The sequence below is a fragment of the Dreissena polymorpha genome, chromosome 11, assembly GCF_020536995.1.
Source record: "Dreissena polymorpha isolate Duluth1 chromosome 11, UMN_Dpol_1.0, whole genome shotgun sequence".
Lineage (NCBI taxonomy): Eukaryota > Metazoa > Mollusca > Bivalvia > Myida > Dreissenidae > Dreissena > Dreissena polymorpha.
The window spans coordinates 15,400,437-15,419,996 of record NC_068365.1 but is presented as its reverse complement, the minus strand read 5'-3'; the positions used below and the strand labels follow the sequence as shown (position 1 = coordinate 15,419,996).

Sequence of the window (19,560 nt, the reverse complement as noted above, 5' to 3'; positions counted from 1 at the left end):
CTTTTCAATGTTACTTTCAAGAGGATTGTTATTGTATTTTTTTAATATCTACCGTGACGAGAACCTTAAATACAAGTCGATCTTGGTGAAAGCGCTCGTATGTTTTTCGAACAGTGTGTCAGTCTTCCTTTTTATTCGTTATGAATACTTCAGTAAGCGCTGTGACAAAACAAACAAACAACATATGTACAGCATAACGTGTTTTGAAATCTATGTTTACTGCTTCTAATGAGAGTTTTGTAACCTAATCATCATACCATTAGAAAATCACGAACATATCAGTTTCTATCCTGCAAGTTTGCAAAGTCATGTTCTAGTTCATTCACGTACACATTCGAATCTTATTACAGTTTTAAAAATTGAAAAACGTTTGCGCAATAAATTCACCGAATATTTATTTAGATTCAGGCACAAATTTGGTTGATTGCATTAGCATAACCTACTGGCAACATAGCATAAAATTATGGTTTGCTTCTAAGATTTGTATACCCCTACAAACGAAGTTTAAGGGGGTATAAAGGAGTGAGCTTGTCTTCGGTCGGTCTGTCGGTCCGTATTAAATATCCGCTCTCTATTCAAGTTGTTTTCATCAGATCTTCACCAAACTTGTTCAGATGTTGTATCTAGATGCTGTCTATGTCAACTTCGAATATGGGTCATGCTGGGTCAAAAACTAGGTCACGGCGTCACTTAGTGCGTTTTAAACATTGAGCATGGTGTCCGTTCTCTAATTCAAGTAGTTTTCATCCGAGCTTCACAAAACTTGGTCAGAAGTTGTATCTAGATGTTGTCTAGGCCAGGTTTGAACATGGGCCATGCAGGTTCAAAATCTAGGTCACGGGGTCATTTAGTGCGTTTTAAACATTAAGCATGGTGTTCGTTCTCTTATCCAAGTAGTTTTCATCCGAGCTTCACCAAACTTGGTCAGACGTTGTATCTAGATGATGACTAGGCCAAGTTCGAACATGGGCCATGCCGGGTCGAAATCTAGTTCACGGGGTCATTTAGTGCGTTTAAAACATTGAGCATGGTGTCCGCTGTTTTTCGTGAAGACAACATGCAAAATATTCTGTGTCCATGCGGCATGTGGGGATATTTGTCACGTCTGTGACAAAGCTCTAGTTAGATTTATTTTACGACGTTTCTTACTAACAACCATTTTGTAGTAGGTTTCTTGCACGCATAATGCTCCGTAAAAAATATTCCATGCGAAAAACACAAGTAAAATAATAGCAATAACCGTTGCATATTATCAGGATTATCATCACCAAGATTTTTACATAATCTGTTCGAAAGTATACAAAGCTATAGCATATATTTGACATACATTCAGGAATTAAGTTGATGAAAAAGTTGACTTGATTTGGTTTACATAATCAGATTTTATATTACGTTGTATCAACGTTATCACTATTTTGTAAGTCATCATACGCTGGACGCTCTATCAGTAGCAATTTTAGCGGATCAAATAACGGAGACCCAAAAATACGTCTTATTATTTGGTCCGAAAATCGTAATGTCAAATTAGTCACGTTAGTTGGAACTTATTGTTAATGTCTGTGTTTGTTTTTTCCTTTTCAGAGTGGATCAGGCATTGTAAATAGACCAGAGAGGTATAATAATTATTTCATACCAGTTTTAATGACATATTTACATACACGTGTAGTTACTTTTGTTTTATAGAGAGTCAGTCTATCTTCTGTCAGGAGTTAACTTTACATAAACGATGTATTTCCTATGAATATGCTGAATATGTTAAGTTGTGACTTAGGCGTTTATATGAGTTTGCTTAGAGGTGAGAATTTTGTGACGACGCGTATGTAGTCTTTTCCTGTTTGATATTTTAAAACATAATTTAAATAACCAAGTTTCCATTTTTGAATAACCCATATTTACGGCGACCATTTTAATATCTAGCTTTGGTAGTAGCTGGCAAAGTTTTATGGATTTTCAAAGTCAATGTCACGTGTTACCATGTTTTACTTTCAATAAAGAACAGTGTAGTAATTATACGATTGATCTTCTGTAAATGCAACTTGAGTTTCACTTTGTAAAATATCCGCCGAAATTGGGGGAAGATTATTGGAATGCCCTTCGTCCGTTCATTCGTCAGTGAGTCAGTCCGTAACACTTTGGTTTCCGCTCCTCATCTCCTGTCCTCTTTATCAATTTTTTATGAAACCTCCTCATAAATTAAGGACATTGTAACGATGTGCATTAGATATGAGTAAGTTATGCCGTTTTAATGTATAATTTATAATCGAACTTCGAGGTAAATGTTCGAGCCACCTTCTCGCGTCCGCTGTATTTCTTTTTTACATATTGAAGAATATTCATGAAACTTGCATCACATGTTAAGGGGATTGTGATGATAAGAATAGGGAAAACTCAACCATGCTGACTCAAGTTCAAATACTTAAATCAAGATCAAATGATAAACGAGCTTTCATGGGCCTGTCATGTCCTTACCATATTTCCTAAACCCATAACATGATTTTCAAGAAACTTGACTCAGACGTTAAGGGCTTCAAGAAGAAGGCATGAGTCAAACTTTTCGGTCAATGTCTCACTTGAAGGTATAAAGGTTAGCCTACATTTTTGTTGATTGTTTTATCTTTAAACCCAATTGAAGGATTTATTATAATAAAAGGTTTATACGATTTTTATAAGCTATATGTCAATCACGCTAACCCTAAGAAAAAAAGTCACCATTAAAAGATCAACGAATCCTGGTAAGGTATATAGCTGACTATTATTTATTTCTATTTCGTCTACGACAGTCTGTTCATTAGTTCACGTAACTTCAGTATCAAGCCATCAACGCAATTGCCAAGAGTCGGGTCTAAGAAGACCAATCACTACGATGAACCGTGGGACGATGAGTTGCTCGAGAAATTGGAAAACCTACCAGTAGACCAACCATCCATCGAGGCTAACGTGGCAAGGAAAGGGTCGAAACGAGAAGGCGTGTGCTTACCCTCAACTCGTATGTAAAATTTTGGCGAGGACGGTTAAGCAAAATGGCACATACATATACCACAGGTTCAAGCAAGTATATCAAACCGACAGAAGATTATACTTATTCAAACAAATAGTTACAAAAGTGACATTGCTCCACTGTCGATTCTACATCTGTTACCGTCATATATGTATTAATCACTGGATATATTGTTTACAAAGACGTCCGCCGTGTCAGAAACTTGTTGTTATGTTCAATGTGTGTTAACTGTTTATTGATGTATACAGACAAGGTAGTTCATTATATTAACTGAACGTCTAGCATGACGACTTTGTATGCAATAACGAAGGCCATAATAATTGTACACCTTTTTATTGTTTACCATACGATGGGTACAACAAATGCTAGATATTGTTGAAGTATAGCAACATTGGTATACACATTACATGTTATACAAATCGTAACCACTTAGGTAATACCATGTTTCTAATACAATATAACAAAAGATTTAAAAATCTATTTAATCAATAACAAGTGGATCATTGGCAATATTTATTCTGAACAACACGAAAGCAATAGTATAAAACACTTCTTGACATATATTTACTATGAAGCCGATAGGCCTGTACATAATGTTATCTTTGAAATTATCTTTACGCACATTTTGCTAAGAATTCATTCGATCAAAATACTATACATTTTGAAAATGTTGAAACATGCTACAATTTGGACAATATGCTACTTTTTTCCTCATGCTTAGCATTATTTGTTACTCACGTTGCGTGTACTATCAGGCTTATTAGGCATCATTATTAGCCAATAAAAGTTCACTTAAAAGTCGTGTAATACAGACATTAATGGCTTAAATTATGACTAAGTGTGTTTTGACAACACATCTCGTCGTAATTTTATACCTGTATTGAGACCAACATTGGTTACAATATTGCAGCATCGGTACAAAAAGCATCACATGAAATATTAACAATAATTGGAACCCCAAAGATATTTTCCTTTCAAAAGAAACTTTAGTCCAGTACGCTAAAACAAAATACATAAATACCCGTTCACGATGAGTATACTAATATGTTATTATAAATAAATATATATATATATATATATATAATTATAGCAAGCAAATCGTCAGCGGTAACATAATGTATGAGCGAAATTCTAATGAAAATATAACCATATACACATGTGCGCTATAGATATATAAACATATAAATGTATGATTTTTTAAACGGTACTATTACATATTGTAAGACTTTGCCTCACATATTACTAAACGAAGTATAATCTCATCTGTATGTATCATATAATGTGCTAATTGTTAAGTATACTCTTTGTATGTTGCAAATAAACATGCTTGCAAGTGCATTATTCTGAAGGTGTAGCATTACTATTTGTACAAACAGTAGTTTTGAATGCTTACACATCAATCTCCGTACATATTTTTTTGCATCACCAAATCACCCCTCTAATCGCTTTTAATTGCCCTGTACCGTAGCTCGCTGAGAGGTTGGCCAGTATTGAACTATGTATTTTCCAGTCCCCTTCAGTATTTGGTACCGCAGGTGAAACAATTATTTTCATTTAGTTCATAAACAAAGTTGTTATTGCTCACACATCATAAACAAGGGTAAAGACCCCCATAGATATGATGTAAAGTTTCAAACAAACACTAATCGCCCTCTGTAAAAACAACTGAAATTGTGTTTACAGTCGTGTGTAAAATCTTTCTTATGATAGCACTGTCTGCAACAGTTGCTATTAAGAATCACACACAGCCGGCAATGAATAAACCTAGTGTTATTTTTGTTTTTAATGCAGGGGTTACACTAACGGAATCGCCCGTATTTTGCAATGATGTTTTGAACAATCATTGTTGTTACGCATTTTGTGGTCTAGTATTGCTTCAAAAGAAGTCATGTTCACTGACTCTACTATTGTTTAGAGATAGTTAAGGCCAGTAATGTTGTGTATCCAGTCCAAATAGCCCGGCACATTTGTGTAAACCCCAGGGACATTCGGGTATGCACAGGCCACGCCCCAAGACACAATCCCAGCTACGAACCACGTGTCTCGTGTCTTGTCGAGAGAACATAAGAATGGCCCTCCGGAATCGCCCTGAAATGTATACGGAGAAATAATATAATAATATCTGGCAATCATATATCATCTCAGATCTCAGATCTCAGTACATTTACTAAAATGTTTTATAATAGCGGAGAAGTAATATTATTATTTGTTACACGGTTTCTTGCGGACCCCTTCCGGTCAGTAAAATAATATTGGGCGAGTGCGTACTGGGTCAGTAAGAAGCTGTGAAACGACTTTATATAACCTGGTACCATTCTGTTGCAAGCACCAAATTACAAAGAGGAAACACGAAAGTTTTAAGTATGTAATAAAAGTCGTCTTGTTTATTTTCTTGAAGTAATATAACGTAACTAGAGAAATATTAAAGCTGCCGAACTAATATAGGAAAACATGCGGTCAGCATGTGCTTCTGCGCAGCTTATGAAACATGAGATTTCTGTAGGAGGGAAGATAAAATAATAAACAACATCTCGGTGCATGTTATCAGTTAAACGGTTTGATTATTTCATAGTTTATGTAGTATCAGTAAGCAACCACCTGTATGATTTAAACCAGACTATCGGCTCTGTTAGTTATCCTGTTGGCGTATACGTAAATATAATGCAGATCAGATAACCAACCATACGTGTGCTTCAATGATATTTAGGCAGTTAACTGCTTTTGTATCATGAATAACTATTTTCTGATTCGGAAACATCTGTGTCTCACAGCCACATTACCACTACAAATAATGAATATAGAATGTTATTGTATCACGTTTTACTTAACATTCTTCTGCAATATATATGAGTCGTGCTATGTGAAAGGAGGTTTAATGCATGTGCGCAAAGTGTCGTCCCAGATTAGCCTGTGCAGTCCGTCACTTTCCGCGTTTATGATATTTTTTCGTTTCAAGAAAGTCACTTCTTAGCAAAAAAGCAAGTTTATGTGGTAAGTGTGGTCCCTGATTAGCCTGTGCAAACTGCACAGGCTAATATGGGACGACACTTTACGCACATGCTTTAAACACCATTTTCACAGAGCGCGGCTCATAATAATTATTAACCATTATCTCGTTTCTATTGTATTGCATGTACCAAATCATTATGTATTTGTTATTGTTATACTTAAAATATGCGTTAGTGAGAATCTTATGTTCTTAATACATATGTAATTTTTTGTTTTAAATATTATTCAACATGTACGATAAAATATAATTGCATAACGTTGTTATTTGTTACTTCTTATATCAAATAATTAAGGTACATATTGCTCGCATCATAAAATCAACCTATCTTATTTGAAACGCAGCGTGATTTGTAATGTGACGGTATAATCGCGATTTATGGTCACACCTGTTCATATTAAAGTTAAAGTCAACCTTGTGAACTACTGTGAAATCACTTTTTTAACTGTATATAGGTAGTTGCAGCTAATACTATTCAAACTATATATATATATATATATATATATTTCATAAGTTGATGAAACTGAATGTCCTAAGTGACGATGGTGTTTGTGAAGAGGAAAACAACAACCGTGTATACCATACTGACAAACTGGTATCAAAAACCGAAACAACATAAAATTTCTTTCAGGAACATACATCCGTGATATTTCTGAAAGTAAATATGGTTCAGTTTTTTTATTTAAACAGATATTATATATGAGCCGCGCTTTGTGAGAATGGCGTTAATTGCATTTGTGTAAAGAGTCGTCCCAGATTGGCCTGTGCGGTCCGCACGGGCTTTTCTGTGACGACACTTTCCGCTTTTATAATATTTTTCGTTGAAAGAAAGTCTCTTCTTAGCAAATATCAAGTTTAGGTGGAAAGTGTCGTTCCATATAAGCCTGTGCGGACTGCACAGACTAATAAGGGTCAACACTTTACGCACATGCATTAAACCAAATGTTTACAGAGCACGGCTCATGTATGTAACGGTGTTAATTATCGTGACCGCAAATGATGAACTGCCATATCAGTGGTATGCAAATGAAGGGTTTGAACACTTCATGAATATATCAATTATTATCTTTGAGAATCACTAACGTACTGTGGTTGATTGTTTTTAAAGTTTATTCTATATTATATTCAATTTATATTCAAACAGTGCACGTGTCAATCAAATTGCATAGTATTAATTAAAATAGGCAAATTCCCTAGTTTATCAGGACTATGCAAATGGTTATCTCAGCGTTCAATTCGTATACTATTTGACATATTTCGGACACATGTTCCGTTGATTGTTTACAACATATCGAGCATTTGCCACCAACAGCAGCAGCTACATGTTACCAGATGGACGTGCCTGATAACCTGAGTGCTATCTCTATCATATTCAAGATAACAGAGTTTTTCAAGTACAATACCCGACGCATCTCAATATTGTACTACTAATTAGTAATGATCGTGCATAAACAAACATCAAACCATGAGGTAATGGTTATAGCCATGATTTATCGAGTAATAATAATTATGTAAGTACAAACATATCGTCGATTGTCTTCAGTGCATTGTGTATATATTTCGATCACGAAATAAAACAATAATTCTCCAACGGTGCTAACTGACAGTGATTCTAGTTATGTGTTATAAAGTGATATTAAGTGATAGGTCGTGCTGATAGTGTGAAACACCCAGTAGGAATATTCGCTTCTACAATATGTTTACAATAACAATATACGTGATTTTTACAAGTTGTTATTTCAAAGACAATTACATAATGTTGTTTAAGCGATTTGAAGTCAACAACTTAAAATGACGTAAATACCTTCCGTATGTACTTCAAAGTGACAAGAGAGCGATAATATATATCTGACACCCGTTGTATTTGCGTACTTTTCCATTAAACATTGTGTCGGAATTTATATATCTTAACTTGTCAAGTGTGTCAGTGCAATTAGTTTTATTTTTTTATAATATATACTATCAGTTTGACGAAAAGACATAAAATAGTGCTCAATCATAGCCTAGCATGTGATTTATTATCACACGAGTTTGTGGTGTGAAGCGACGTGAAATAGATCGTATAAACAGTGTTTCGTAATACCAGCGCAGTGTCGATTAATTATGTAAATAAAAAATAACCTCAACAATCTCTGTATCAACAATTCACGATTAAGTTATCAGTGCTGTCAATAAAATGTTAGAAATACATATTTCATTATTTTCCTTCCGATATGTCTCAAATCATTTTAACACCTGCATAGTAAATGTTAATTCAGATAGTTTGCGCTTAACTAAACAATCCGGAATAATCGCTTGTCAAAGCTATCTTTTTTTAATTGTGTTTGTCAGTCAAACCTATTAGATATGACACAGTCACAAGGCCTACGCCATACTGAGCTCGTACATTTTAAGTAATTCATAAACATTATCAGGAGAGAAATTTGTGTTTTAGTCTTTTGTTTAAAGCAAGTGCCTATACAGTTCCGAACATTTAACATAAAACAATTATTATTTCTGGTGTCAACACATCGGAGCGGCCAATGCAAAGCAGTGGGGTTTAAACCAGTTAAATACATGCCTACATTAGTACTTGGCCCATAATTAATCACACCACACTTGCATGGTAAAAACATTAATCTCAAATCATCATGTCATCGCTGTTCAAATTAAAAAGCAATAAATATAATAATTATTATATTAAAACTGTAAGGAAGACCAGAGATTAATAATTATATTTTTTGCGACACGATGCGATTGGTAAAGTGTACCATTGAAGTCAACATTGTGCACACAATCTTATAAAAACTACGCTCTAAATCACTTACATTAAAAGCACTTCCCATGAACGACACCAATTGGTTATTTGTAATAGATGTTATACAAATATACCACACTACACATATTTATGTTAAAAGATTTGTTTCTTATAAGAGAAAAACACACGAACGATGAATTAATCATTAAGGCAAACTTTAAGAAAATTAAGTACATAACTGTGTTTAATTATTAAACGTTTTAAAACAATGTCTAGCAGAATCGTTGTTCTTCGTTTTGAATAAGTTTTGTAACCACAAGCTATTGTAATTATGGTAACAATATATTTAAAGTAATCATTAATAGAAATAAGCTAAATTGTTGAATTTTATTTATGTGTACAGTCCATTCAATCATTCTATATTTTAATTTTGTGCATTCCTATGTTGTAATAAGTTGTAATCGAGTTCTTACTGATGTACATACATTTTCAAATGAGCTGAGTAATGGTTATGTGCGATTCGTTTTGAATGTTTAAGCAAACACTAGAGATTAATGAAATGTAGCCAGTTTGGAAGAGACCGATACTGATCTAGAAATACATGTTCACGAGTGACAATACAATATATGTTTGACAGTACTTGTGTAACTTACGGAGCACGAGTCGTGTCCTAGACCGCCCCCGGCGCAGAACATCTGGTCCGTTAATTGGTACGGGACCTTAATCTCCGCGTTTTCTATAGCGTATTTACATGTATGCCAATCCGTCACCTCTAAGTTCGTCTGCCGAATTCGCCGCTCGTAATCTGGTGCTTTTGATGAAAACAAGATAATAGTTTCATTATTTTCGTTTTACATGTTTCTGCTTTCCAACGGTACCTATAGCAATTGCATTATAAATACATGTTACTTTTACCGACTAACTCTGTCGTCAGATAAAAAATTCCCAATGCTGGCATACAATATTTAAACAGCACATTAAAAGATTCGATGCCAATTTAATTCAGCGAGTCTTTAAGAAAAGGTAAATGCTCTTACCACTGTCGCCTTGCTTGCCCCAACCGATGACAGTACATCGTGTTCCTACTGGAATCTTTTTGGGCGATTTTGGAAGACACACGGGTCTCACATGATCGTTAAAGCGGATACTGGAGTTTAACCGTATTAGGGCAATGTCGTTGACCACCGTCAGTGAATTGTAACCAGAATGCAGGAAAAGTTCGGCGGGATAGAGCTCCTGCTCGTACAGAGAAAACGTATTGCGCCTTGGCTGTCCTGCGCGAATGACGATATTCGTTGGGTCCCTGCGGCTGATGAAAAGGGAAAACAGTGTTTATATATGACTTTCTAACAATGATATCGAAAGACCACGTCTTAACTTAGTTAGTAATTATTAAGTTTTAAAACAATAGTTTTAGGGAAAATCTGTTTCAACAAAATATCACATATTACACGAACGAGTATAGCATGATTCCATGCAAAATTCTCATATAAATGCTATTTCGACGAGTGGTTTGCTAAAGGCATTGTGTTATAAAACAGGTCTCGCGAAGCTTAAGTATGAATCACCCTCCAATGCAGTGTCCGGCCGTCAGGATCCAGTCTTTGTCGATGATCGTACCGCCACAGAAGTACTTTTGGTCAACCCCTCCGTACACCGAAATGTGCCAAGGCCATGCGTTCGGATCAGCGACGTCTCCACCGACAATCCGTAACCCCGACGGTATAAACGCCGGTCGTAGACCACACACTAACACACATAACAATATAAAATGCAATAATACTTGCCAATAAATGCGAGTATTAGTCTTAACGGAACATATAGTGTCGACACCTGGTTTGTGCCAATATGTTAAATGCACGTAAATAAACTAAAAGAAATATAAAACAATTACATGGAACAAAAAGCTTTGGCAGCAATATATTTGAATGACTTTTGATGACATGCACGTTTCAAAACATATTTTGCAATTAACATATTACAATGAAAACACGAGCAGTTTTAAGAATATTGCGCTTTGGCTAATTAGGGTCAGTACTGTTCTTTAAAATGAGGAAATACTTGAAATTCAAATATTGTATGCAGTTTAGTTCAGTATTTTTTTTACAAATAAAGCCCGTTTGTTTCTTAACTGTCAAGGCATGAATAAAGTCATGGTGGATTTAATGAGTTATTCATACCATCGACAAGCTTTAGTGATTTTTTGATAATATACTTCTTGTCATTTCTATTTGCGGCCGATTTGAAAGCAAATAGATAAATGGTTAAATGTTCGTCATTCTAACCATAATATCGATGTTTCGAGTTCAAACTATTTCACTAATTTAACTCATAATTTATATTAGTTTGCATGATTTTTCCTTAGCATTGTCGAGTTTATTTGCAAATATGTGTTTTGTCTGTTTGCACTCTTTCTATGTTTATTTTAAAAACCTTTCAAAACTAGCCCAACAACACTGGAGCATGACAAATGTGGTAAAAATCTTCATTTATATATGTCATATTATTTTATATTTAGCTGCAGTAACAATATTTGAAGCATGTTGTATACTAATAATAATAATCATTATTATTAAATACGTAACGTATATTAAAAGGATTTATGTTTTAAAACAAAACTAATTATGCTACGGTTTTCAAACCAAAACAGTTATTTAACCGATGTGTTTCCCACTTAGCAACATAAACGGGTAATCGTGTAACATGTATTTGACATTTCGTTAACATGCACATCGATCACCATTACAGGTCTACTAGTTATAACAAGACTTTACAAATTCTTTAAATATCATTTTTAACCACGGTGTAATTATGTATACGACAGTTGATAAAAATTGAAATATATTTAATTAACAGTTCTTAATTTTTAATGGAATGTCTATTTAATGTCTCTAATGAACCATTCCATATCGTAAAAAACACACAAAAAGTCTTATTTTTATACAAATAACAGTACCGGGATAACCACAGGTAACCTTGACAACCGTCCCTCGAAGAGCACGATGACCTAGAATAAAAATTAGTGGTGCATCGAAGGCGACTACATGTGTACATAATAAAGAAACTATATTACTGGTCAAACAATTCAAACATAAGCCTCCCACAATAGTTGAAAGATAATTTCCTTTAAATCACGTAATAGACTTGAAAGCTGTGTTGAAAATCTTAGTGTAAATTGAACTGTCACATAAAAGATAAAAGATAATTAACGGCAAATAATGCAATACGAAACAAAGTAGCACATGCAAAACGGATAATGAATAAATCTTCGATAAACAAAGACATGCATGATGGAATAACAAACGTGTCTCATTGATTTAGGCCAGTTAGGTGTAAGTTCAAGATGATTGCTTACTATGTTTAAGTTGTATTTCGTGTTAAGGTTAGTTGAAAGCGAACAAAAAACTACACCGCCTCGAAAATATTACGATTGTACAGTAAAATAAGATCTTTACTGTAAATGTATGTTATTAGTGAACATTATTGATAACATTGTACCAGTAGTCATTAATCTCTTTGCCAGAAACACACTTATTCTCAGGAAACGCTTCCGGTCTGGAGTAATACTGATCTATCAAATTAGACGTGTTAGAGTGAAAGCACGCTATATTATCGTCAAACCAACACGTAATTTTGATCGCAAGACTATGTCATTCGGACAGCGCTATAAAATCTGATGAATGCCTGCATCTAAGACAATTCATTTCGTCCGTTTATTATTCAATATCTCCAAAATCGCAATATGATTTGTTGTCATATACAGTACAGAAATGTGAAATGTTGTTATGTTTGACATAATGCGTGCATTGGCGATGATGATAACATGGCACTAACACTAGGATATAAACGAAATAAAAGCCACAAAGACACAAGTTCAAGATATACGCATACAACTCTTAATTCATACATTCTTCAAATATTTAAAATATATGTTGTTCATGAAAAAAACAACACTGTGATAACAGTATTAACAGCAAAATAATTAAATTCACAACAATATAAAATGTATTTTAAACAAAATCAACTAATGATACTAATATCAACAACAAAATCAACGCTTGAAATAAGGCTTACACAGGTGTGAGGTATGAAGCAATATATCGGTCACTGGTTCCATTTTTCTGCGTGGACAATGCGAACAAAGCTTCACGTGTACCGCTGTGTGGAACAGATTCATGTGTTGGTGAGTCCGGCAAGCTGCAAGTATACAATGAGACTGTCTGATTACTCGTTAAAGCACTATGAACTCCTTTTTGAGAAATCTCCGAAATTCTGTCACAGAATCCAAAAAATAAAAATAAGCAAAGAGCAATTAGAAAAATGGAGCAAAATAGAGCTGCAGTCTGAGACATTTATATATTCCGTTCAATCAATGACTATGAAAAGCATTTAATGACAAAACTTAATTAATGAAAAAATCTGTAAACAAGTGACGTTAAAGTTGGCATGCCGTTAGTTGACTGAATTGATAGTTTCTGATTGATCTGATAGTTTAAATAAGACAATGTGTTTAAATATTGTATTGAAATAATAATGATATAATGTTAAAGTAAGTGTGTAGTCTACATTGAGGAAACACATTGTGAATAAGATTGCTTGAAATCAAGAAGGATTATTGGTATATAAAGGGTAAATTTATTCTTCTGATAATTGTTTGTTCCTTTATTTTCTAAAACATCACCCAGTTCAGTGCAGGGATAAACGAGATATATGCAAGTTCGGTTCATTTTAACTGATAAAATCTAAGTGCACAAGTATTTGACAATTATTGTTTGAAAACAAAAGAATGTAAATATGCATATGAATCCGAATTGGAATGTCATGGGGTAAGAATGATGCAATGGTGTGATACAATCGGAAAAAAAACCAATATACGATTTTAATCGCAAGTATCACAGTTATAAATAAACAACAGTCGATATCGTTATCGCCGATTAAATGACAATGAGTAAGACTACATTTGATTTATGCACATGTACATGCATTGTTACAAATATCTAATGTATCAAATATAGTACAAACTATATATATGCAGAGCAAAGGATTATGTGCGTATTTGTATTAAATAGTAAGCAAAAAATATTTTTAAATATTGAAAATGCCCTTAATAAATTGTAAGAAGGGAGTACCGGTATCCCTTAGAAGTGGAATATTAAAGTGGCCTAAGGGAACCGGTAAACGATTTATATGCATAATACTTCTTGCATAAACATACTTTTGTATTTATTAACTTAATTACATAACTGTTAAAATGTTATATAAATTCTGAAAATAGCCATCACTTACTGATATCCGAGTTGTCCACACACGATATTGGATGCTTCAGCTGTCCACGAGTCACTGCAAATGCTTGCCCATGAATTTGAGCTAAACATCTTCACGACACCAGAAGAATCACCACTGTCACCCACGAGAAACTGAGGTAGACAAATAAAGCTTAAAAATGAATAGTGTTATCATCACAAAGTACATGTTTAAAGCAACATTTTTACGCAGTGGGGATTTAATACTGAAAACGCAATTATACTCCGCCTTAATGTTCGTTTTAATGTCCCTAAATTGCATAAATAATAGTCTGACATCAATATATAATTCAAACGTTTTACATAATTTACATAACTTTCAAACACTAATATCTTCAGGCTTATTGAAACCATACACTCCTTAACAGAAGTCCTACGTTACTGTGTTAATGACCTACATTACTAAGTCTAGGTTGAAGACGTTCATAACCCTGTCTTAGCATATCGATCTTGTTTACTATATTTTCGATGATGAGAAGTTATTTCTTATTACGTTGTCGAAGGACCGTAACACCTACCACATTCACGTTCGTCTGATGCGGAGGGACAATCCTGGATACCGTCACATCGTCTGCTGGTCTCGATGCAGATGGCCGACTCGAAAGAGCAGCGGTACATACCAGCAGGGCATTCCACTAGATGTGGAAAACAAGCTTAGTTCATCGATGGTATTGGCTGATTAGATATATTCGAAAGAGCAGAGGTACATGTCAGCAAGACATTAAACTAGATGTGGACGAACAAGTCAGGTTTATGTGATGGTATTGAATGGTTCGAACTGTTCGAATTATTCTTAGTTTCACACACTAGCTGGATATGCACATAATACACATATTATTTATGAACTATAATAGAATATCAATTTATGAACACAATATGTGTTCATTTGTATGACATTTAGAGAAAGAGGTATTCGTCTAATACGAACATACATTTTTAGCACACGTACAATACAACTAGTTAACTAAATCGTTTTTGGCTTTATTTAAAATAGTCTTGTTCCGATTGATAAAATAATTTGTATACATTTATTAAAAGGAAATATTCATATTCATTATAAATAATACAACAATTATGTTTTTGTATGCATATATGAATATATATCATTTCTAACCGCATTTTCGTATAGGCATCGTCGTCTGCAATGCCGCTTCATCGGTCCCATTTACGCAATCTTGGTAACCATCGCACTTCCATGAGAACGGAATACACGTATCGCCGCACGCATCTTCCCCGGCTGGGCATACTACAACAATAATGTAGTAAACATTCTAATTGTGTATGTATCTTGAACACGAGATCACGTCTACATGTTTTTATTTGTTAACAGCAGACAGACGATTGCTGTTTTGTTTGTCATATGAATAAATATGTTTACATTTACATATTGCATCTAACGATGAAATCAAGAACTGTAACTTATGTTTATTTAAATCCCTATAAACACTTTGCTTCGTTTCAAGTTAAGGGTAAAGCCAACAAAATTTTATAAACTTGTTTGATTGAAGGAAAACCGTTAACCAAAATTTAATTAATTAATTCGAACAGAAACATTATGCATAATGTTTCTGTTCGATAAAAGAATAGAATACAAACTCGACCTTAAATTGTAACTATTTGGCTGGTTCAACAGCGATTCAAGTTACGTATATATCTTATATGTTTTAATTGTTTATCAAGAATATTACTTCATAGCCGTATGCTGATTGTAACGTGCTAGTAGACCGAAGAAAATAATACCAAGGTAAACATATGCAAAATTTTCAAAAATAGGAGGTTAAAAGTGAAATAGAGATACTAATTAACAGCTAAATGAAATGTAGTGACCGATTTCCTACACTGCAACGTTTGAAAAAGACTCGACGTACAAAATAAATATTAAACTTTCTTCTAGAAAATATGTCATATGTCAACACTAAATATAATTAAATGAGTAATAAACTATGTTAACATAGTGCACACACTACAACAACAAATGTGTTATATCCTATCAAAGCGAATAATGCTTTGATGCGCACTGCCTATTAATTTATAAACAATCATAAAATAAAAAAATATATATATTCTATACAACTATTCTATATAACACTCTCGAGTACCTTCTCTGCTAGGAGCAATATGGGCCTCTTTAAAGCCCATGCAGACATTTGTGTCCTCACTATCCGGCAGACTGTCACAGTCCAGGGCCTCGGGCCAACTGACCCAGAAAATGTCCAAAAATACGGCACATCTTTCTTTGTACGCTGCAATAAGACGCATCCGTCAGTATACATGTACATTTACCACAATATTAACCCTTGGGCAACCGGACCTTGAAAATAGTAAATATAGCACATCTTGCTGCAATCGGATCCGACAGTATATATGTATCCGTATGTAAATGAATAAGAATCATATCAATTCTTATTCTAGACTCTAAGTATCTACTCATATTAATAAACTAGACATTACTTTGTTTTGAAACGATTCCTGCCGTTTTTCGCAAATACGTTGACAATACTGCGAACAATTAATTAATGGATTTTGTTTCACTCGATTGTATGTGCTGTCTATAATTCCAAAAGTTTTATAAGTATGTTATACAAAATAAAAATACATGTATAGCTTTGGTTAAGCGAGTGTTTTGTCAAAAATTGTCTTATACCTCGAAATTAGGAGTATTGACGAGACAAAATGTTTATGTTATCAAACTGAATTGCGTATTAACTATTTAAAATAAGTCCTTGTTTATTCATTCTTTCAATACTGTATACTTTTAATAATCATGTCGCCCAAGTAATCTTTAGCTATTGGCTGTTGCAAAAAATATTGTTGTTGGTTTGATTATAAATAAATCTTTTTGAATATATTTATATATTTGATATTAATACGGTTTTTATTTCGTCGCTTTCTTACCATTGCAAAGGCTCTTGCAGGGCGGTATGGCATGGTTTGGGAACTGGCTTTCCGGAACACTTTGGCATCAGTGTATAGCAGGCAAACGTAAGTGAAAAGTCGAAGCAGTGTGTACCATTATTGATAATATCAATCATAGTCGTTAACTCTACTGCGGCAAACATGTTTCTCTGGCCGGCAAAGTTAGGAAATGTAACAGTGTCATACCCAAGTGCCCTGCATCGCTGGTCTAACATCTTATTATGGCACTTGCCGTCTGCAATAGTTTTGACTGAATGTGCTGACAACATACTTAGGATAATGGCTTTGAAATGAATATTTTACAATTAACGAATCATACACGTTTGTCAATCATAATGTATAATAATAGCCGAATTTAATTGTTACAAAATAGTATGAGCGACTTTGTATTACAATACTTGTTTTATATAATAAACATGTATAAATATTGCCTTGTTAAACACAGTTTTGCCAATACTTACGTTGAAACGGGTCCTGTTGACATACAGAAGTATCATTTGATTCTGGCAGTATGTTGCAGTCCAAAAACGATCGGACATCGACTGTTTCGTACTTGCATGAGTTCAAAATATCTGTAAAATACACATTCACTTAATTTTTTCTTGATAGATTTACATTCAGGCATATAGTATATTTTTGGTGAACATATTAAAAATAAACAAATATCGTTCTGACTTCGGAGATTTCTGTCAGAACAGTCATTAACAAACCTATTAGCACAAGACTTATGGTTTGAAAATTAGTTACATGACAGAAATGATCTTACTTTGACAGTACGATCGGCATGGCGGCAATGGCTGTCCTCTGACACACTTTGGGTTAAATATGGAACACCAGAAGTCCTTTCCGCACGAGGCTTCAAATAGTTCTGTGTTGGACATTTCGGCTTCCAGTCACTTCCGATGCGCTCCAGTGACCGAGATAGTTCGGAAAACTTGTGGAATTCCATGACAGCACATGTTTGCAATGTTCGGAGTTTATGGTATAGCAGACACCTGGTACTGAGAAAGTATTCTACGGCATAACTTTCATATACAACATATGAAGGGAATTGCTGAACTTAAGTGAGTCGTTTGTGTAGTCAAAAGGATCAACAATAAATACTGTATAATAGATTTGTATGTGATGGTTTTCTTTATTAATGAAACACTGGCTGAGTGCTATGTTAGAAGATATCAAATTTTCTGCTCATCATGGCCACTTTTCGTAAGAGCGAGGTGCCCATACTCCTGGTTGTATGGAGTAAAATAAAAGCGGATAAATCAATTTCCTTAAAATAACAAGTAAAAACATAAGTGCTCTGACTAGAAGTAATTAGAATGTGCATTTATCGGCGGAAAAATTGTAAGTACTATGTACATTTATCGCCACATTGTAAGTACCTATTAATGCATAATTCGTAACACTTGCACGTTGACAACTGTTGATTATATATGATTGGGATTATGACTGCAAACTTTGTTGATGTTAGGAATGCTTTAATTTGATGCCAAATCTGTCTCTTTTCTTTTCATTTATATTTGCAAGAATGCTGGCTTCTTTACTTTAAATAGCTATTTATTAAACAAACCAAAGATTATACAAACAACAAACACGAGGGCGGCTAAAGTTAAAACACTATTGTAAAATTAACATCAAAAGATGAAGTCGCCATTGTATAAGGACTCACCCGGTTTTGAGGTAGTTATCACAGATAATGCTGGATCTGGAAATAAGAATTGAACAAACGTTTGACACGTCCACAAGTAATTGACTTTAGCTATTAATTTGTTCGTCTAAATGAATATTACAGGATAAAACAAGCGAAACAAGTTTATATGAACGTGTGTTGAAAGAATCAGATTTAAATAAAGTACATTCGCAACAACAAACAAACTACAGAGTAAAGCAAAACTAAATAAAACATTCAAAATACCTATTGGTGTTACAGAAACCGAATAATCTAATTTGAAGATGCTATTTTTGAAACCATCTTCGATAATGCGGGCGAAATCGCCACCAGAGGATGGGAATATATCCACGTTGTCTTTGAAATGAATGGCGAATTCGACTATAACACTCCCTGAGCTGTAACAAAGGGTTATATTGTAAATGCAAATTATAAATAATACATTATCAAATCCAAATTATATAGTTTCTAAAAAAATTTACATGTATATATATGTTCATCTTGTATTTCGTTAAACTACCGTGTGAATCAGAAGACTATTATGGCTATTATATCAACGAGTTCAAAGAGTTTATTCAAAATTTCAAAAAGTCATGAAACAGACTTACCTAATATTTACTATGTCGGTTTTTAAATAGGATGCTTTATAACTACTGCTACTAAAGACGATATCCACCTGCAATGAAATCATTAAGACGAATGTATTGGACTATTAGTCAAAGTCGATTTTGAAATTGTGTTAATTATATAAGCTTAAATTATAAGAGTTGAACAAATCAGTTAAACATTCATTGAGATTACCTGATATGTTAGTGATGATGACAACAATGCAAATGAGACTGATGATGTGTTGCTGTACTCTTGTTGGTAGACGGAAAAAGGCCCCTCAAGGATTCGCAATCGTCCCACCAACAATTTGGTTTGAAAAAC

At 34.0% G+C, this 19,560-nt stretch overlaps 1 protein-coding gene and 1 pseudogene across 5 annotated transcripts in view; one reads left to right on the top strand and one right to left on the bottom strand.

Moving 5' to 3' along the window:
* LOC127850375 (uncharacterized) overlaps positions 1-6,263 on the top strand; it is a 15,681-nt gene extending 9,418 nt beyond the window's left edge. For all 5 annotated transcript variants that reach the window (XM_052383356.1, XM_052383357.1, XM_052383354.1 and 2 more), the window contains 2 exons: positions 1,582-1,613; positions 2,808-6,263. In XM_052383356.1, the coding sequence (XP_052239316.1) occupies positions 1,582-1,613; positions 2,808-2,994 (219 nt within the window). In that variant the 3' untranslated portion in view covers positions 2,995-6,263. The remainder of the gene's footprint in view (positions 1-1,581; positions 1,614-2,807) is intronic.
* On the bottom strand, positions 4,428-19,560 carry LOC127849639 (atrial natriuretic peptide-converting enzyme-like; annotated as a pseudogene).